The 21,100-nt window shown below is 39.5% G+C and overlaps 3 protein-coding genes across 3 annotated transcripts in view; 1 reads left to right on the forward strand and 2 right to left on the reverse strand.

The window, feature by feature from the left end:
* Positions 1 to 5,768, reverse strand: part of LOC119734779 (CMP-N-acetylneuraminate-poly-alpha-2,8-sialyltransferase-like) — a 31,577-nt gene extending 25,809 nt beyond the window's left edge. The window contains exon 1 of the mRNA XM_038208329.1: positions 5,609 to 5,768. The gene's annotated coding sequence lies outside the window, so the exon portion shown is untranslated. The remainder of the gene's footprint in view (positions 1 to 5,608) is intronic.
* On the forward strand, positions 1,958 to 10,853 carry LOC119734781 (mechanosensory protein 2-like). Its single transcript, XM_038208332.1, has 6 exons — positions 1,958 to 2,181; positions 3,296 to 3,405; positions 7,135 to 7,290; positions 8,003 to 8,262; positions 9,818 to 9,896; positions 10,586 to 10,853. Exons 1-6 carry the CDS (start codon positions 2,091 to 2,093, stop codon positions 10,769 to 10,771), a joined length of 882 nt encoding a protein of 293 aa, XP_038064260.1. The 5' UTR covers positions 1,958 to 2,090; the 3' UTR covers positions 10,772 to 10,853.
* Positions 10,854 to 18,683: 7,830 nt separating this feature from the next.
* Positions 18,684 to 19,844, reverse strand: LOC119734927 (C-type lectin domain family 4 member A-like). The gene has a single exon (XM_038208568.1). It carries the CDS (start codon positions 19,519 to 19,521, stop codon positions 18,973 to 18,975), a length of 549 nt encoding a protein of 182 aa, XP_038064496.1. The 5' UTR covers positions 19,522 to 19,844; the 3' UTR covers positions 18,684 to 18,972.
* Between the last annotated feature and the right edge of the window lie 1,256 nt (positions 19,845 to 21,100).

Below are 21,100 nucleotides of genomic sequence, written 5' to 3' on the forward strand. Positions count from 1 at the left end.
AATGCACTGTCGTATTTTAGCTCAAGAGGCAATCTGCAATACGAGTGGAAAGTCCATTATCTTGTCAGCCACATTAAGAAACTTTTCAGTGTCTATCTTTTACCACGAATTAAGCATAATGTAGTGTTCACATTCAATGTGCTCGGCATTAGCATAATTAGGCCGTCATGTACACGCGCATTATATGAGATTTGCTTTATTATATATCAATAACAAAACAAAACACTGAATCTTAACTTGAGAGTATCGGAGGATGAATAGTGTACATGTATATAGTCCATAAAAGGTTGAGTGCTCCAGTCTAATGAATTTCAAACAAGTGCTCTAGTTTATATGAAATCCAGTGACTTTTTTTTTTTAAAGATGGTGATTAAAAAAGGCTTTGCCTGCACAGGCCGTACGTATATATATACGTGTGGCTGTGCCAATTAAATTACGTTGCAGCTATATACATGTAGAGTCAGGGGCGGATCCAGGAATTTTCGCAGGGGGGGGGGGGGTTCATCAGCAAGAAAATCTGAAAATGTTGACAGTTTTTTTCTCTCCGGATATTTGGTCTCCGAAAATCAATAGGGGGGGGGGGGCTCGTACCATACTTTCAATGGGGGTGCTGTTCAACTCCAAATCCGACGATTATAGACACTATATTCCAGAATACAAATACCCCCTAATAAAGCTGGATCTGTCCGTATTTTGTGAACTGGCTGACATTATTAGCAGAATATTTTTTGGGGGGTGTCAGAACAGGGGCGGGGCGCATTATTTTCAAGGAATTTCTATATAACTTTTTTTTTGAAATGAAATCGAATCGGAGCATGCAACCAAGGCATTATAACAATCATAGTTTGTGGTTTATGGTTTATTTTCAATAACAATAATTCTATATATGATATGAGGGATCTAGGTAAAAAGCTTATACTTGTACAAGACATGGGACCCGGGGATTACAAATTAAGTTATTAAAATAACATGTAAAATACACGCTCTAGGGTGAATATGTTCAGTGAATATACTAAAAATTAAAATAAGTTTTATCTCCTAGCGACTTTTCAATTTGTATGTTTTGTTTTACTACGATTTTGGGCATTTGCAACCCTCTGGAAAGGGTTTAACGAACAAAATGAACCCGCTATTATGCGAGAGTCGAATTATTGTCTGACGGCCAAGTACTGATAAGTCGAATTTTGCGAAGTTATATTATCTACGTCCGTGTGTTTTTTGTTCGTCTCATTCAAAATTTAATAACTTTTACATTGCTCGGAAAATAACAATTGAAAAAACAAATCCATATGTCGAGGTGCAACTCGAAAATAGCATACGGGAAAAACATCTTTAATGTTTCATTTCTTTAAGCTTTACCCCCACCTCACTAATAGCCACGCCCACCCCAAATAAGATTTCAAGAAATTATTATGTTTATTATTTATTCGGCCAACAAATAAACAAAAGTACAATGACAAAGCAAATATATATCATAAGGTAAACAAAAACTGAAAATTGAAAAAGTATGACCAGACAAGACTGATGGGACTGAAGGATGCGAAGAATGGGCCGGGGGGGGGGGGAGGGAGGGGGGGGGGACAGTTTGACAGGAGAGAGGTGATAGAGGGACAGAAAAACAAAGACAATCAAACATTCCAAACCGGCCAGGGTAAGCAAAAGTGTACTTAAACACTGTAGACCTAAGGCCTGCCTACCCAATGCCGCATCAGGCCCCGTGCTGGCGGCAGGCCGTCAATTTTTTTATGCAAACACAAAAGGTAATCTCATTTCAAGTTCTGACCTACAACTGAAGAAAATCCTAACCCCGGTTTTTTTCACTAGACTGCTTGCGGTCGGACTGGTAGCGAGTCTAAATAGTCTTATACCCTGACCTACTTTAATTCAATATCCGAATTGAGGCATGCAATACTAAACGCCACCATATACTAGCGAAAGTGAATTATTTTGCTTTTAGTTTTATAATATCGCGAATCTGAAATTTATGTCAAACATTTTCGTGAATTCTGTTCGGAGATGTGGAAGGATTTTGATTAAACTGTGAATTTGAATTAAAGGGGGTTGTTGGTTGATCTCCGGAAGTGGAAACCATGGCTACCACATCGTGCAACGTGAAGCAAACAAAGCTTGAAGATCATCCGCACGATCATGAGAGACTGTACGTTGCTCGACATGACCAAGGTAAAGGATTCCGTAGGGTTTGTGCACTGGCGCATAGCAAACAATACATTACAGGCAGCACAGTCTACGCACAATGATAAAGAACTAGACTGTCAGTAAGCCGGCCCAGGTTGGACGATGTCTTATTGCCTACTTTATTTATAAATAAAACATGAAAGCCAAGGAGAAGGTTACTTAACTGCTATTTTTTCTCTCTCTTCAAGAAGAGGGAAAGCACAATTTAATCAATCAATCCAAGTGATTGTTTTCAACAGTTAAAAATACAATAGGCCTAGGCCTGCACAAGATTGCAGCCTAGGCTACATAAGGCAAAAAAAAAAAAACATGTTTAGCGTCCTGCCTCTTTGACAAAAAGGAAGGAGGAGGCCCTTTTTTTTTTTTTTTTTCTTTTCAAAATGGCCGCCCGACACATTTTTCAAGACAACGCGGCCGGGCTATTTTTCAAGATGGTTATCAGCTTTTTTCAAAATGGCCGCCACTTGGACTCAGGAAATGACATATTGGCTTCTTATGGGCAAGATGCAACAGAAAACGAGACCAAAATGATGTAACTATGCAGAACCGAACATCTCTTCTGCGCAGAGATCGTTAAAATTTATCAATTTTTGTCTTTAAAAAAAAAAAAAAAAAAAAAAAAAAAAGGAGGCGGCCTCTAAAAAGGAAGCGGGCGGGGACGCTAAACATGTTTTTTTTTTTTACTTCGCCTAAAGTAGGATTGACTGGTTGTGACTGTTTATGTAACTTGATATGACTATGCTTTGACTGTAGGTGATTGATAAGCCAGCTGTGCCTACAGTGGCATGAATCTGTCATGTCTGTGCTGGCGAGTGAGTGGGGGGGGGGGGATATGATTGATAGGGGATTATCAAAATCCAAAAAAATATCCTGGCCGTGGATTGCTTGAAAATTCAAAAAAAGGGGGGGGGGGAGAGACATTACACTAGGGCACTGCTTACGCGCTTTAACCTTTAATATATCAAAACAGCTGATTTTAAGCTTTTTTTTACTGTCTCTGACTTTTCAGAAAGAAAATGAAAAAAATCAATTTGTCACCAAAAAAGTTGAACGGAAGTATAATTTATTTGTTTGTTTGCTGGTTTTGAACCCATCTCAGGTGCAGAGTCTGATGAAATTAGTCTTGGTTGCTGCATCTACATCCTCATGTTCTTCTCTATTGTTCTGATCGTCATCACTCTTCCCATCTCCGTTTGTATGATATTCAAGGTATGTGCACATTGCAGAAGAGCAACTCTCTGGACCATAGCCAGTTTTTAGGCCAAGAAAAACAAATAACCTGTGTAACTGTTTCTGGTTACCCTAGAGATCCAATCTAGAAAATCATCATATCTTTTTATTCAGAAATATAAAAACAAATAAAGACTTATGTTGCACAATGTTGACTTACAGGAATGAGAAAAACAATCTTCAGAAATGTTTACAAATTGTTTCGAAGTGTATTTGAAAATTGTAAATCTCTGCTGGAATACATTTGCATATTATAATATAAATGTAGAGTGGGGTCTGAAATTGTTTCATGAGTTGTTAACTACTTTTAAAAAAAATTATCTCGTAAATTTACAAATGCAATTTACACAGATTTATTATAGTAAAATTGTGTGAAAGATCAAGGTACATGTACTTGATCTTATATGTACATGTAAATGTAAGATTTGCTTACAATGTATCTGTAATTTATGTAAATATATGAATGCTGTTTTTCCCTATCATTTAAACATTTGTGATTGATTGACTTGTGATAGACGTGTGATTGACTTGTCATTGACTTGTGATTAACGTGTGACAGTGATTGACTTGAGATGACTTGTGATTGATGTGTGATTGACTTGTGATTGACTTGTTACAAGTCAAACAAAAGCAGCGCAAAACAACTGTACAATATACAATTAATTCTTAAAAACAAGTAATTTCTAAATACACCAACTATTTTTAAATTCTGATTTATGTAATAAAAAAAATATCAACAACTTGTTCTAGCTGTTCACACGCCAACGTTTTCAGCAGTTACTCCTTCCAAAATATTCACAAGGTGAAATCCCTTATAAATTTCAAAGTTAAACACACACACAAAAAAAGGTAAATTGATATGATTGACAGTATTCGTACAAGTTTCCAAAATTTGAAATCACACTTCTGATCATTCCACTTACTCCTATTACTTCAAATATGAGTTGATATTTTGAAAAGAATTCCAAAAAATTTTCAAGAAATTTTCAAGCGCCAAAAAGTTACATCCTATTATGGTTATTTCCTCCACTTTCCCTCCTCGACTCAGAATCTCACCCTCTCTCCCTCCTCCATTCCTCTTTATTAATCAGTTACTTACTTCACAGACATCCTTGGGGAATAAAACCCAGGAGGGCAGAAACTATCATTATTTATAAACACACTGGCCTTAACCACTCGACCACACGACCACTTGATAGCGTGTGATGGCCAATTAGATGTATTTAAGGTATCCATTGAAGTAAGACTAATTAAATATTTATTAAATTAAATATTTGTGAGAAATTTAAATATTCAAGATGAGGTATTGCAGTGTTATTGGTCGGTGCGTTGTCATGCGCACCGCAGACTTCCAGTCTCTCAGGCATGCAATTTTTCCTGGGATCTGCTGATTTCCTCGTTTTTAACTTCTCATGAATACCATTACAAATTAAAAAAACATTGTACAAAGTCTTGTGTGGTTTGGAATTACCTCGTTTTTTTTCTAAATTCCCAGTTGCCTGCCTGGTCTCTTCAATCATTGTCAATATGGCACTTAAAATGAGCTCTAGAAACACCTTTTTCCCCGAGATGTTTTCAGTTTTGTAAAGCCTCCAGGATTCGTCTTCAATGAAATCACCAGGTGAGGTGAAAATTGACATGTTTAGCGGCTCAGAAGTGAAGACCGTATACGGAATTTTTTCCCTACATTTCCACTTCTCTTACTTTTGAACGACTAGGAATTCCAAAGTGCCTAACAACCACTCGGCCTGAGTAGACGCTGCATAAGTGTGAATCGTTTGGGTTGAGCTGGCCCGAGGCCAAATAAGCTCGGTTTGCACGAAACAAGTGTGAAACTATGCCAGGTTGGACGCGGTTGAAAAATGACAAAACTCAACATGGGCGGCCCTGGGTTCACCTAGGGTTGAGTTGACCACGGGTTGAGAGGCTCTAGTGTGAAGAGTCCTTATGTACTGCACAGCTCAGTTGTTTGGAAATTGACACTGGTTAACCTTCCTATGCAAACATGCACTCTGAGCCCATACACAGTATTGAGACTTGAGAGTCCCACATTTTCGGACTACTCTGAGCCATGCCGTTACTTGGGTCAAAATTGGTCAAGTATACCATGGGAAGTGGAAGGAAACTTTGACTTTTTGTGACCTTTTAAACAGCAGGGGAGTTAATAAATGGGTTGTCTTACCTGTAGTGCTTGGCCTCGGACCAGTTGGTAGATGAGTGGCATGTGTCTAGCTGCTATCGTGGGTCCCTGTCTGGGTAAACTGGCCATCATGATCCCAAGAAGTACGGTAGCTTAGAAGGAGAATTGCATTGTACCATGGAGGTGCTGAAATCCAAGATTTGGCTTTCTGCAAAATACATATTAAATACTCAATACAGACAATATTCAAAAGGAAAAAATATTGTAACCTGACGCCACTTCAGCGGTTGTGTACAAAGTCTACGAAGAGTCTAGAAAATTTTCTAAGTATCTCCTAACAAAATGGGAAATGTTTCTCAGTCCCAGATTCATGTCTTATCATCATTTTTGCAATGACTGACCTTCATTGAGATGATATATGAAGAAAAAAGTGGCGTCAGGTTGCAGCATTCTTTCCCTCAAAAGTGGTTCAAGTCTAAAATCTTTTCACATTCTACCACAAATTTGATGTCAATTCTTCAAAACTAATGCAGGAAATTGAATGAAACAAGTGAAAAAATAGTCCATGATAATTTTTAGGAAAAGAGAGGTTTGACTTACAGTTTTGCAGTGTGTTCTCCTACACCTGGTCTAGTCCGAAAATTTGGGACTCTCAGTACTGGTCCTGCTTGCTGGCAACATTGGAGCCTTAATGCCCCAGCTTCACTGCTTGAAAATGCTGCAAAAGGTTGCAGAATCAGCCAAAGGCTTACACAAACAGCTATGTGAAATCAGAAGTCTGAAAGTCTGTACAAAAATGGCATAGAAGCAGCAGTAGTAGGAGTACCATCCACAGCTCTATACACTCAACACACACAGACACGCCCAACTGATGACCAAACACAAAGAACCCCACCCAACTCAAAAAAAGTCACTTCATGCAGGACATGTACAAAGATGCATACCAAGTCCTAACTGATATTGAATATGTATGAAGGGGAAAAGGAAAATTTGCATATGAAAACAAAGTTTACTCTTACGGGAAAAAAAGATTTCTCCCCCTCCAAAAAAATATTTTATAAGAATTTTATTAGAATCAGTGCCCAGTATATATCCAAGTTGAGAGAAATGTCATGAAGGAGGCTTGAAAGAAGGCCGTGAATAATAATAAGAAGTTGAAACTGACTATTATTACCTTGTCATTGAATTGAGATTGACTTGTTCTGGACTAATTGGCATTGCTTGGTGATTGCTTTGTGATTGACTTATGATTGACTTATGATTGACTTGTGATTGACTTACGATTGACTTGTAATTGACTTATGATTAACTTGTGATTGACTTGTGATTGACTTTTGATTGACTTGTTATTGACTTGTGATTGACTTGTGATTGACTTGTGATTGACTTGTGATTATCTTGTGATTTGAAGGTTTGTGTCAAACCTTCAAATCTCATCTGACTTGTGATTGACTTGTGATTGACTTGTGATTGACTTGTGATTGACTTATGATTGACTTATGATTGACTCATGATAAACTTGTGATTGACCTATGAGAACTTGATTTCTCTTTGCCTTCAATCTCCAGACAGTTGCAGAGTATGAGCGTGCCATCATCTTCCGTGCTGGTCGTCTTCTCCCCGGCGGCCCGAAGGGACCCGGTCTCTTTGTCATCATCCCCTGCATCGATGAGATCCGTGTGATTGATCTCAGGACCCTATCCTTTGATGTTCCCCCTCAGGAGGTGAGTTGGTGTTTATCCCCGCTCTCCTTGGCATAAAACGACTGAGAGTATTTCCATCCCCCCCCCCCCAGATGGGATGCCAGTCCATCACAGGTTATGGGTGGCATGGGTGGCTTGTGCGTAAAGCGCTCGCCTCTCACCAAAGTGACCACGGTTCGATTCCTGGCCGGGGATCACAAGTGAGTAGAGTTGTGCGTTGGTTCTCTCCTGTGCCACAAGGGTTTTTCTCCGGACCCTCCGGTTTTCCTCCCTCCGGAAAAATCAAACACTGGCTGTGGTCATATATGGGTTGATGTGGCCGGCAGCCATAGGCGCCTTTATGTGCCAGCGGCCCGACCACGTTGTAGCCGCATCCTTCGCAATTCAGCATACCAGCTGCGAGTAAGGATGATTAGCCTCCCAAATTATTATTATTATTTATTATGGTACTCGGTGGAGAGAGGCAGGTTGGGGTTAAGTGCCTTGCCTAAGGATACAACACACAACCAGCAGCTGGATTTGAACCCCTGAGCCTTTGATCATGCGTAACGAATGCTAACAATAAGGCCATCCCCCCCCCCCCCCCCCAAAAAAGACGTGCAGCTGCCACAAAATTACTTGTAACTTTTTAATGGTTTATCATCTCGCTGTTGGCATCCACAAAATGATTTGTCCTTCATTTCCACAATCATTTTGTAATGAGGCTATTTTTCTCGGGGTTGTTTTTCTGCAGGTTCTGTCTAAGGACAGCGTGACTGTCACAGTGGACGCCGTGGTCTATTTCCGCGTCTCCAATCCCACCATGGCCGTCCTGAACGTAGAGAACTACAAGCGCTCCACGGAGCTGCTCGCTGCCACCACCTTGCGCAACGTTCTGGGCACCAAGACCCTAGCGGAGGTGCTGAGCCACCGGGAGGAGATTAGCGCCACCCTGAAGGCACTCCTGGATGTGGCCACGGACCCTTGGGGGGTCAAAGTGGAGCGAGTCGAGATGTAAGATAACTACCGGGAATGGGTTATTAGAGAGATTTTCCCATAGACTTGTGCACACAATTTTTCAAATTTAAATGTGCCCTAACCCAATATTCCCTTGTCCTTTTTCCACGAATTTCGGTATGTTGACTAATTAGACTACGAGCAACAAAAATAACCTAATTGCGAAAGTACAATTTTGCCTCTAAAGGGGGGCTGTGACATTAGGGAGACATAAAAATGTCTCCCTAATGATCGCTGTCTCCCACAGGTCGAAGAAATTACAATACCATGTCTCCTTAACGGTACCTTTACACATATAATGTGTTGCATATATATCGCTTTATACCAAAGGTCTTAAAGCGCTTCACAATTATTACCCCTGTTCATCAGGCCATGAGACCATTTTTTTCTGAAGCAGCTTGAGATCAGCACAATTTGGTCCCACCCTCACAGGTACCCATTTATACTCCTGAGTGGAGAGGGGCAATTGTAGTAAAGTGTCTTGCCTAAGAACACAAGCACTGTGTTGCCCGTCAGGTTTGGAACCCACGTGACGTGGGTCGAACACTGTACCCAGTGGACTACGCTCTGCTATATCAGATTGGACTCTGTGGCAATAGTGGTCATGTGGTTTGGACATCTGCAATAGTAAGCGAGACAGGAGTTGTTCCAGCATCCTTCAAAATAACACAATGATTTTGGTTGCCTGCAGTTTCCAATATCTAACCTGTCATTAGTTTCAAAGCCTAACATCCTTGAGGGTAAAAGCCAATTTAGATTTTTTTTCAGTTCTCAAGGTCTCAAGTGTACTGTGTTGTTGATTCAGAGGTCAACATCCTTCAGGAGAAAGCAAATATTGGGTCTCCTGCAGTTTTCAATTGCAAGTCGTTAAGGATGAAATTATTTCTTGTTTCTAACCGTTCCAAAATGTCAATACTTTCAAAGGACAATTTGCTATCTCATTTATTCTTCCATTATTCCAAGGTTATTCATGGTTCAAGGTAGGGTAGATCATTTGTCATTTGTGGGTTTTTTTCATTGGAAGCAACAAAAGTGCTCAAAATCTCAAGACGGGTTCTTAACAACTAACCTGATGAATTTTTGTAGCTCTGTGAATGCTATACATTCCGAGAAAACAAAATTCTGGGATCTCGGTTTCAATTCAAAAGTTGGTCAAGTCCTGTTTTGAATTGCGTCAGGGACACATCCGGGACAATTCTCATTCGGCCGATTGCAACTTCGCGATGACACGCACCGAACTGATGAAAAAAAGCAACCGTGTGCCTCGTGTCAACATCTGCGCGCATCCGAGGGTTCGCCGAATTACAAACCTACTACTAATGGAAATTTCCAAATATGCGTCACTTGACGCATCTTTGGAAATGACCTTTTATTGTGGTCTTCAAAATGACAGCATGCCAGAAAGAGCCATTTCACAGGGAGTTTAGTCCCATTACTATCTTTAAACCAAGTAAGCTTTTCAACAATAATTACATCAGTTACTTTTTGGATAGCTGCAAATGATCTACTCTACATTTAAGCTTTAGATTTATTAACTTTATTTTGTTTACAGTAAGGATGTTCGTCTGCCTGTTCAGATGCAGCGCGCCATGGCAGCCGAGGCTGAAGCCTCTCGTGAGGCGAGAGCAAAGGTCAGTAGCAACCTAGAGCAAGTTGGAGCGAGGAATATTGTGTAGCTCTCTCTTATGAGTGCAATGGTGAGAATATTTTCATGAGTTGAAAGATTGAATGTTCCATTCAACGAGGCGAAGCATTCCATCTTTCAACGAATGAAAATATTCCCACCATTGCGCGAATGCAAAACATTCATTATTTGTTTTATATAACATCCAAGTAGATCTTTGCCATTTGTAGTTCTTAAAACAATGCAAAAAATCATCAAGGCAACTGCATCCACTTCAAAGGCAAATTTTGTACTGCTATAACGCGTGCTATGGTCTAACTACGCAAAGATCGTATAGCTCCGGGCCGCTGCGTGTCTTATTAGCGTGCCCTTATTAGCGTGCCAGTGACATCCTGGAGCAGTGCGGAGGATTTCAAGTAAAATGTAGGCCTACATTTATGCACAGCTGAGCATAAATAACACAAGGTCCGGCCTAAGACCTTGACAAAGTGCATCCTCCAAAATCAGCCACACCGATTGTATTATTTAATCATACTGGTAGATTAATTCGAGACATAAGCAGATATATATTTATATAGGCACACCTTCATGCCATATAGCCTCAATCCTGCAAAATCCTCCATTTTGCAAAGATGATTTTGGAGGATTTGGGAAGGTAAGGGGATAATCAGTACCTTTTGCTTCTGATCTTTGCAGGTGATTGCCGCGCAGGGAGAGCAGAACGCATCCCGCGCCCTGAAGGAGGCTGCGGACATCCTCGCCCAGTCACCCAGGGCCATCCAGCTCCGCTACCTCCAGACCCTCAACGCCATCTCAGCCGAGAGAAACTCCACCATCATCTTCCCCTTGCCCATCGATCTCCTCTCCGGTTGGTTGAAGTAGGATCAAGTGACGGGGGGCCGTCCGAAGGTCCGATAGTCCGAAGGTTCTTTAGTCCGAAGGTTCGATAGTCCGAATGCACAAAATTCCCATAAGAGGGGGTTCGTTAGTCCAAAAATGAAAATAAGGTTCGTTAATCCGAACATTTGATGCAATAGTCTGAAGGTTCATTAGTCCGAAGGTTCATCAGTCTGAAGGTTTGATAGTCTGAATTTAGAATAAGGTTAATCAGTCCGAAGGTTCAATAGTCCGAAACGAAAATAAGGTGCAAAAGTCCCAAGGTTCATTATTCTGAATTGACAATAAGGTCCGATAGTCCAAATCGACAATAAGGTCCGATAGTCCGAATCAACAGTAAGGTCCGATAGTCCGAAGTGTCATACTGACGAACCGTATTGCCCATTCGGACTATCGAACCGTATTCTCAATTCGGACTATCGAAGCCTATCTTCTATTCAGACTATCGAACCTTCGGATTATCGAACCTTCGGACTATTGAACCTTCGGACGAACGAACCTTCGGACTAATGACCCTTTGGACTAGAGAACCTTCGGACTATCGAACCTTCAGACTATCGGGCTGTAACCACGTGACGCGCGTCCCGCCCGTCAGCCTGGCATCAGCATCTGGCATCTTGCCAGGATGCGCAAGTCCGTCACAAGTCATCCATTCGCAACTCAAGTGACAAGCTTTATGAAGGGAGCCAAGACCGAGGCTTTCCTTGAAACTTGTGACCTGAAGTGCATGTTGACTTATTATACTTGACTCGATGACAATCATGCGCAGTGGTCGGGAAACGATCCTGTACAAGTCATTCATGCAGCTGCACGCTTAAAGTTTGATAGTAATCACTACATTGATTATCAGCGAACACGGTGAAGCCCAATTGGCGTATCCGGTTTTCAAACCATATTTGCAATACTTTTTACAAATCTTCTTTTGTATTCAGCGAATCAGACATTGATGCGTGTTTCACAGACGAATTTGTCGTTTATGCCATCACTTGCCATAATTGGAATGTACTGATGAAGCCATTAAAAATTGAAAATCACCGTATAAAGTCTTGTAAACCTTGGAATTCCCTCTTTTGGTTACTTGCCAGTTGCGTGCCAGTTAAAGGATTTCACAATTCCAATTTGTAGGATGTTTGAGTTTACATATAAAACTTGAGAAATTTACTATGACGTTATAATCCAACAGTAATCCGCTGAAATATCCACAAATCTTGTCAACATTGTCAACAAGTAGCATTTGTCATTCTTCGAAGTATTTAACCTCTATATCTTGCCACATGACATGCCTGAAATAAACACATACAATTTAATAGGTCTCTCTGAAAGACGGCCATCTCTGTAGGAGAACTGCAACTGTGTATTTAACGCAATCAAGCACGCATCACGCAGTGTTGTTAATGATCCAAACACGCGCGCTTGTTGCTCAAAATGTGTTCGAAATGCGACGCAGCCAATGCGCGTTATGCAAGTTGACGCTCAAAATGGCGATGCACGTGGCTGGTCTGTAGGAAATGATGTCATTTCAGAGAGACCTCTATTGCTACTTTAATTAGTCTCTTTTAATAAACTACTAGAATTCACTTTTCGACATATTTTTTAAGTTATTGATGACATTAACTTTATTTATGTGTGTGTATTGAGCTAGGATAAGTTGTGTGTCATTTTACAAATTGAGAAGAATGTACATATTTTCAATAGTTTTTAGACCTGTAGTGACACTAATAAATGTTAAATGTGAAATATTAATACATATATTATCCCTTGTGGATGTGAAACAAATTATGTTAATATTGTGGCCATAATTCCGTACACCCCATGAAAATTTGTGAATGTGGGGAAGAATTTTGTGAAAGGGAATACACAACATTTGCTTTTGCTGTAATTTTCAGAATGGGGGTTAGTATTTTATAGCAAATATCGTTACACTGACTTGTTGGACGTTTTGGGTTCGTAGATGCTAGAAAAACCAAGAAAAACAATCATGTTTTTGTAGTCTGGTTCCCTGACCCCACATGATGAGACAGAGCAATTTATAGATCTCGGGGGAATTGTAAGGTCAGGGAATCAGTCTAGCTGGCTTGTACCCGTTCACAGGTGTGTAATCAATTGCAAAGAAAATGCAGACTGACTAAATATGGTAAATTAGAGGAAGTACATGTACATGTATGTCAGTTTTTTCCAACGCTGGTCGGCTGACCGGCGTTGGAAATCGATACAAAAATACAACTTTTCTTGAAAATGTCAGCACACCAGGTGCCATGATTTTACAGGATGCTTTAGACTGTCATTCACTAACAAGTCCAGTAAGGTATTTTGTGATAATTTGGTAGTTTTGTTTTTTGATGTTTGCAGATGTTGTATATTCCATTTAACCAAGAATACCCACTCAACTGAACAATGAGGTTACAGAAAAACTTGCCATGGTGTGTGCCATAAACTGGATTGAAAAAATGGAGTGGTGCAAGATCATGTATGTGTACAATATAATAATCAAATTTGATAATTAAATTGGTAGAAACTAGAAATCCCTCATATGTTGGAAAGTACTTCCATTTTTATCAATTAACGACTTGAGTTGTGATGACAAGTCTTTATTTACTCTGATGTGATGTTTGTGTCATCAATAAGCAATAATTTTGTATTCTAGTAATGTGCCGGTATGAGTAGAAATATCGTTATATAAATGCCAAATGTTTGACATATTTTGGGGCAATATTGGTGTTGTAGTACTCAGACTCGTACTCGAGTACTACTCAAGTATTTTTTTTAAAGTACTCAATGTCAAAGTACTCGTACTCGAAATGACAGTACTCGTACTTGGACAGCAAAGTACTCGTACTCGACATGTCGACATTGTACTCGATCATCAAAATGTTCGTACTCGAATAGCAGTACTCGCACTCGGTAACCTAAATACTCGGCAGTACTTGGTACTCAGAAAAAAAGTACTCGACTACAACACTGGGCATTATTATCTATATCAGGCTTCCAGCGGTAAAAATAAATCAGCGTATTGTATGCTTTCATAAAAAGTACCCTGATGACTACAATAATATTATTATTGCAGTCATCCGGGCATTTTCACTGGTTCCCGCACGATCAAGAGCATAGAAAGTCACAGTTGTCAACCACTCAATAGAGCGCAGCACGCGCGTACACCGTCGAACCGGAACACGCCGCGCGCATGCAGCGCACAGAAGGCAAGGTATACGTGCACTGGTGTCAACAATTACAGTGGCAGCTTCAAAACGTTTGATGTAAACAAAAAAGATGTAATGAAGACAGTGTCTTGAATTGTGCTTCTTGCGAATAAAGTCAGCCTGATATAAATGATATTAATAATATTGGATGGCTTTTTTTCGGTGGATACAAGAATATATTGCACGAGCTATGACAATATATCGACTCATGCAATATTGTCATAGCTCGTGCAATATATTCTTGTATCCACCTCAAAGCCATCCAATATGATATAAATATATACTTGCTTCAAGTTTGTTTATCAACTTTGTACTACTTCCTCTGCAGACCCTTGCCCTGCTGTCTTGCCGATGTAGTATTATGATTAAAATTGTTGCAATTAAAATACATGTACCTCAACTACAGATTTAAATGTAGAATGACAGTATTAAGTTTTGTTTATTGCCATATTTTGATATTTATTTTACCCTGCTTACAAAAACTAATTTTATTTTTGTAATATTATCTTGTAGTAGGCCGTGCAATATTATACAAATATTGACTGCTTCGAGTGGTGCAGTAAAACTAGCCTCCCAAGGTTATCCATGAAATATTATATTTTTCCCGAGGTGAAGCCCATGTGAAATTATTAAAATTAAAACCTTATTTGTTTTTAAGCCCAAAAAAAAAAGTCTCCGGTTTCTGTTATGCGCGCGTGTCGCCGTAGCCATGCGCGCTGGCAAAATGAAAACGTTTTTTTTTTCAATGAAAGATGATGTCTCAAAACCGCCAAACTCACTGGTTTGACTGGAATCCTGCTGCTGCACAATTTTAACATGTTTTAGATGGGGTTATGATCGAGAATCAGCTTTATGTGGCCTCTCTGGTCTCCCATAATATTTGCACTAAGTTTAGTCGGGCACCATTTGCAGTCATCAGCCGACATTTGAAGCAAAAAAACCCGCGCCACAGCACCACTTTTTGGGCAAGCTCCATACCAGAAACCGGAGACTTTTTTTTTTTGGCTTTAAGGGTAAAAATTATACAACACAAAATGCAAATGGGAGGTTATTTTCAAAGGTAAAATCAGTTAATTTACAAATTGAATTTTGAAATACAACTGAATTGTCTAGTATGTAAATATTCGATATTTTAGTATTTCATATTAAGCCAACCATGTCGTGCTTCTTTCAATGGCCCTGAATTTTTTTTGTCCAGACAGAATTGTTAATTTACCAACATCTGGCATGAATATTTGCGTTTGAGCCTTTGTGGAGAGGCTAACGTTAATTTGAATATATTTCCAGGTGGTTTCCTTTGCCAGAAGCAAAACATGTATTTTTTTTACGTACCTACGAAGCCAAATATGTGACACAGAGGTTTAGGCTGAAAAAAAAAAGTCTTCGGTTTCTGGTATGGAGCTTGCCCCAAAAGTGGTGCGGCGATGCGGCTTTTTTTTTTTTTACCTGTTTTTTTTTTTTTTTTGGCTTCAAATGTCGGCTGATGACTGCAAATGGTGCCCGACTAAACTTAGTGCAAATATATGGGAGTCCAGAGAGGCCACATAAAGCTTATTCTCGATCATAACCCCATCTAAAAACACGTTAAAATTGTGCAGCAGCAGAATTCCAGTCAAACCAGTGAGTTTGGCGGTTTTGAGACATCATCTTTCATTGAAAAAAAAAAACTTTTTCATTTTGCCGACGCGCATGGCTACGGCGACGCGTGCACATACCAGAAACCGGAGACTTTTTTTTGGCCTTATCCATGTACATGTACAAGGTAAAGTGCACAGTAAAAGCCCATCATCAATGTAACAGGTGTTCGTGCTCCAGCTACTTGTGTAGTAGTAAATTTAGTCATCCTTAAACATTGTGTGTGTATTCCTAAAATTATCTTGTTTTACTGAGTAATTGACCTGGGTAAAATAATTGTTTGATGTCACGCACATTTCTTTATCTCAAATAACACCTTTGAGTTAATTCTCAAAGTGCCTATATATAGGTTTAATCGGCACAGCTGCCAATTATTAAATGCCTACTCTGCTGGGGAAAATAATACAGAAAATATAAAAACCTTATGGAATTTTCCAGTTTGCTCTGTAAACCATGAGATTGAACTTGACAGGGCCCAATTTCACGGCGCTGCTTAGCACAAAAATTTGCTTAGCACAAAAATAGTCTGGCTTATAAAAGCAGGTAACCAGCCAAAACTCCACGTGATGTATATTGCTCGTGATCAGTATTCAGCTGTTGTTTGCTTAGCATGAAAATCACATGGAGTTTTGGCTGGTAACCTGCTTTATAAACCAGACTTTTTTGTGCTAAGCAAATTTGTGTGCTTAGCAGCGCCGTGAAATTGGCCCCAGATGTGTTTTATAGTTAGCGTGTTCTTCAAGCTCACATACTGGGTATGATGTATGTGTGTGCATCGGAACTGGGTACCCGACTATTCAGAGAACTTTTGACAATTGATGTCAGAAACCGGTTCCAGATAATGGAACGAGGTGCCGGTAACCAACTGTACAAATTACTTAGTAACTTCTCAGACAATGAAAATGAAAGGTTTTGAATGCAATTTGTGTGGAAACTAGGCTACACGGAAAACCAAAACAGATTTCATGTTACATTGTATGTTGTGCACTAAAATGCAAACACATATATAATAGTTATATACCGGAGTCTTATATAGCGCACGTATATCTACCAACAATTAGGTACTCAAGACGCTGGAAATTATGTCTTGTATTAAAGACAGGTAAATGAAGTTTATGAGAAATAGGAGACCCATAGCACCTTGTAAGGGTTCACAAGGTGCTGCGGCACATATTGCAGCCACTGCCAGAAACACCGGGGCAAACCCCTTCTCTTAGCGATAAGTGGTACTGGTTCTTTAACGTGCATTTCACAACACACGGGACCTACGGCTTTACGCCCCATCTGAAAGACGAAGCAATAATGGTAAAGTGCCTTGCTCAAGAGCACAAGTACCATGTTCCCACAGTAAGGATTCGAGCCTATGTACCAAGACACATGAGTCGAACACCATAACCACTGGACCACAGCACCCCATATGCATTTTAATGCGCGGCAGATGACGCTCACGAAAGTTGCAGTTTACCCCGTAAAGCTAAAAAGCCATTCAGACAACTTCCAGGATTTAAATTTTGGGGTTGGGTTTCTTTCACGGCCGGCTTTTACTTCAATAGGATACGCAGTTCTCGTGCTACCCTCAAATGCGCACCAGTAGTATGATGCTTCCCGATGCTACTGAATATATCTTTATAGCTCCCTATCTGTCTTTTCTAGTCAACTTTTTACTGTTTTCTAACAAGTTCTGTATAAAGGGATTACACAATATTAATTATATAAGTATTACAAGTATGTTTGTGTGCTATTTACAAGTTAAATGTGCTAATAATTTGCATGAAGCAGTATTCAATTGACTTTGTTGTATCTAGAAACTACTGAAATAAATATATCCTGATATATGGCTAATGTGCTTGTGGTTTGCCAACAATTTGTTGTAAAAATATGTGAAGTGAAATCATGTAATTCATTTATCATTATAGTACTTGCATCATGATAATCATGGCTTGACAGCAAAAGTACGAATATGTGAAGTAATTTTGTTAAAATATAATTAAAACTTCATTTTTTCCTCAGAAATAACCAGAAACACAACTGTGGTCATGGTGTAAAAAGATCGAGATTTTCCACATTGATTTGCATGGCAAATGCTAACTCTCACAATGCTGGTGAAACATGTACATGTACAAAAAATACTGGAATTTGTATCCTTGTGGAGTCATTTCTTTGTTCTCGTGTACTAAAATTTTAGAGTTTGAAAGTAGTTTAAAAATGCTCCTATTTTAAGCAGAATGAATTTCCTGGGCTGAAATTCGGACTTAATATCCCTTGCATAATATCCTTCAATTTGCGACGGATCAACCCACCTTGGAAATTCCTAGTGTTTGAGTAAAATCCATATATCTATTTCGTGATAACCTTGTGGAGACGTATTCACGTCATAGAAATTGCTCTGTGGAGACGTATACAATCTTTTGTTCCCTATTATGCACATGTCTCCACAGGGTACCGTGTACCAGATCATTTTGTGTACAATATACACAAAAAACCAACGATTTTAAAGTTTGTAGTTGATTGGAAAGTGCATGTAACTAAGACAATCAAGATTCCATATTAATAGCACAAAACTAATCAGCAAGTATGAACCATAAGTAGACAAAAATATGTAATGGATAAAAAAAAAAATGGATCAGAATTTGTGACAATGTGCCCACGAAACTGCAGGGTTCTTACTTGCTCATAGGAAAGAAACACGTGCTTGATACAGGAGAGTAATATAATGTTGATTCACATATTTTTAAAAATTTAAATCACAATTATTGTGCAGGTTCAGATCACTAATTCTAATCTCTCTAGGGTGGTGTAAGCCTAACACATGAAAATTAAAATAATACTTACATAATGGCTAATTCTTGATCCGGCTTGTGGTCGGAACTTTTGACAGTAAGTTGCCAAATATCATTCGCGTAATGTTCATTACAAACTGATAAACATTCATTTCTCATTCAACTTGCAAAAATAGTTGTCCAGAAGCTGTCCAGAAGCTGCAGATAGAGTTCTGAAATGCCTTGGAATGTTCTGACGAACTGCGGGAAATTACAATATTTTATGGTCATATCAGTCCACCGTGCCCTTTGTGTTTTTGATTGTCTGACTGACGGACTGATTCTCCGGCTGGCTGAGTCGCTGACTGTCTCACTGGCTGGTCACTCTGACTGAGTCACAGTGACTGGGTTCATGTATAATGTTTTAAAACGAGGCTTTCGGGTCCGGCACAACTAGGTAAAACCTAGTCTTGTCCTGGCTCTTGCTGCCGGAAAAGAACTACATTGTAATGTTTCAAGAGAATGTTCAGCTGGCTCTCACAGTTAGAGTGTAGCTTCTTTCTGTTTAGGGGAACAAGGTAAAGCCACCGCCATCCTATGCTGTCCCCACCAGACGCCCGTTTTCACCCACTTCATAACAGACCAGGTCGCGGCTAGGCTTTGCAGCTCTCTTCTTGCAGACAGATGGGTACGGGTTCTGACAGGAATAGTCGAACCAGGTTCCAGACGATATGGCTTTCAGCAGTACACACTCTTCCGAGTCGTTGTTGGGTTCCCCATTGTGCCACTTGGTAAATTCTGCCTCCACCCCCTCACATGCTAACTGACCCCCTGCTACCGCCGTGTTGAATTTGCAGGCGATCCAGACTTTCCCCCCCGGGCCAGCCAGAGATACGAAGAAGTCGTTCTCTTCTGAAGACCGTGGAGCAGCCATACGGCCGCCCATTGACCTGCATGCCGACTTGCCTTCTTGCCAGGTGCTGGTCTTATCGGTGAGAACGTAGCATGAACCCTTCCACAGCTGCCATCCAGGGCCTGGGCATCGCATCATATTTGCAGCCGATATCGACGCAGCCAGAAAACCCCAAATTGGCAACCATTGCAGAATACAAAGCTTAAACATGGCCCCCAATGTCAATTCCATACGTCTCTAAATTGTTTACAACGCAAGAATGTCCTCCTTGCCACACAGCAAAGATTCCCAAATGTTGGTTCCACTCAATCGAAGTAATACTCGGATCAAACTGGCATGAAAACTAGTCGGTGCCTGTGCCTTTCTCAGTAAGACTACTAATGAACACGAACCGACCCTCAAAAACTAGTCGATATCAATGTGTCGCTTGCGAGTCAAAATAATGAAAAATGTCGAGAAGATGTACACAGTGCCCTCAAGGATACATGAATTAGCAATTACCCACACTCACCTCGGTTGTCATGGTAACTCGTTTGTTGCATTAGTTGACTATACATTTTTTACTTCGTTTGAAGCCATGTGTATGATTTTAATACAAGGGCAATTGATAGCATCTACATGTACAGGGCGAGTGAAAAAAGCAGAACCCAAACCCCAACAAATATATTTCATATTTAAAAAAATATGTAGCACCAAACATAATAATGACCGGAAAGCCCATTTCATACGCTACTTTTAGATGAAAAACTTACTGAAATTGCTTGATCCGTTCAAAGAATATCAACATTTAAACGCAATGACCCTAAAACATGTTTCGTCCACACAAAAAAAGCAGTTTGGTATGTATTCAGACTGTTTGGAGTAACAAAGAAAATGACACAGAATACTTGTTTCAACAACTGTCAACAAGTGTAGTACACAATATCTTTATAAACAACCCTGGTTGGGCAAACAATATGATTTATAAAATCCACTTCAAAAAAACATGCCTTCAAGAGGACTTTCTTGAATATTTTTAACTTTTCCACAGAGGTTTTATCGCTGGTGACGTTTGAAGTCAATTATGACGACGATTCTTGAAATCGCATTTTTGGACTAAACAGGTTTTAGGGTCACTGTGTTTAAAGTGTGATATTCTTTGAATGGATTGAGCAATTTCAGTAATTTTTTTCATCTAAAAGTAGCTTATCGTTTGGTGCAACATATTTTTTTTAACATAAAATATAATTTTTGGGTTCCGCTTTTTTTTCGACTCGCCCTGTAGATTAAAAATGTATTGGAGACTAGTCCTTTCTCCACTATGTAAAGAAGAACTCATTTACATGTAGCAAAAAACGTAATTTTTGACAATCTGAAATATGAGGCTACATGTTGCAGGCTGCAAATGACAAACACTTTGATAAACAGAAAAAATATTCTGAGCAAACAGTTTCTTTTGCATTGATGTGCTATCTTTTTATTTGCTTGTTATGAGCATGATGGCGCTAAACAACGAATTAGAAAACGATGCATTTCAAGGATATTGGTTTTCCAGCACACAACTTCATACTTAGTACATCTTTGCTCCTTCTGAAAGGCTCTTTTCATTTAAATTAGGATTTTAAATTAATATCACACAAGGGCAAGTGAAAAACTAAACAATTTGTTGTTAAAACACACACTACTGTTGTCAAATACATGTAAAATTAATTTCAAACTTACATTGAAATCCAAGAATATAAATATTTTTGTGTACCTCTTTTCATTGCAGTTTTGGACCTTCGTTGGATTAAAAAAACCTCAAATATAGATCAATAAGCGCAGCAGCTTA

The sequence above is a fragment of the Patiria miniata genome, unplaced genomic scaffold (genome assembly GCF_015706575.1).
Source record: "Patiria miniata isolate m_02_andy unplaced genomic scaffold, ASM1570657v1 HiC_scaffold_28, whole genome shotgun sequence".
Lineage (NCBI taxonomy): Eukaryota > Metazoa > Echinodermata > Asteroidea > Valvatida > Asterinidae > Patiria > Patiria miniata.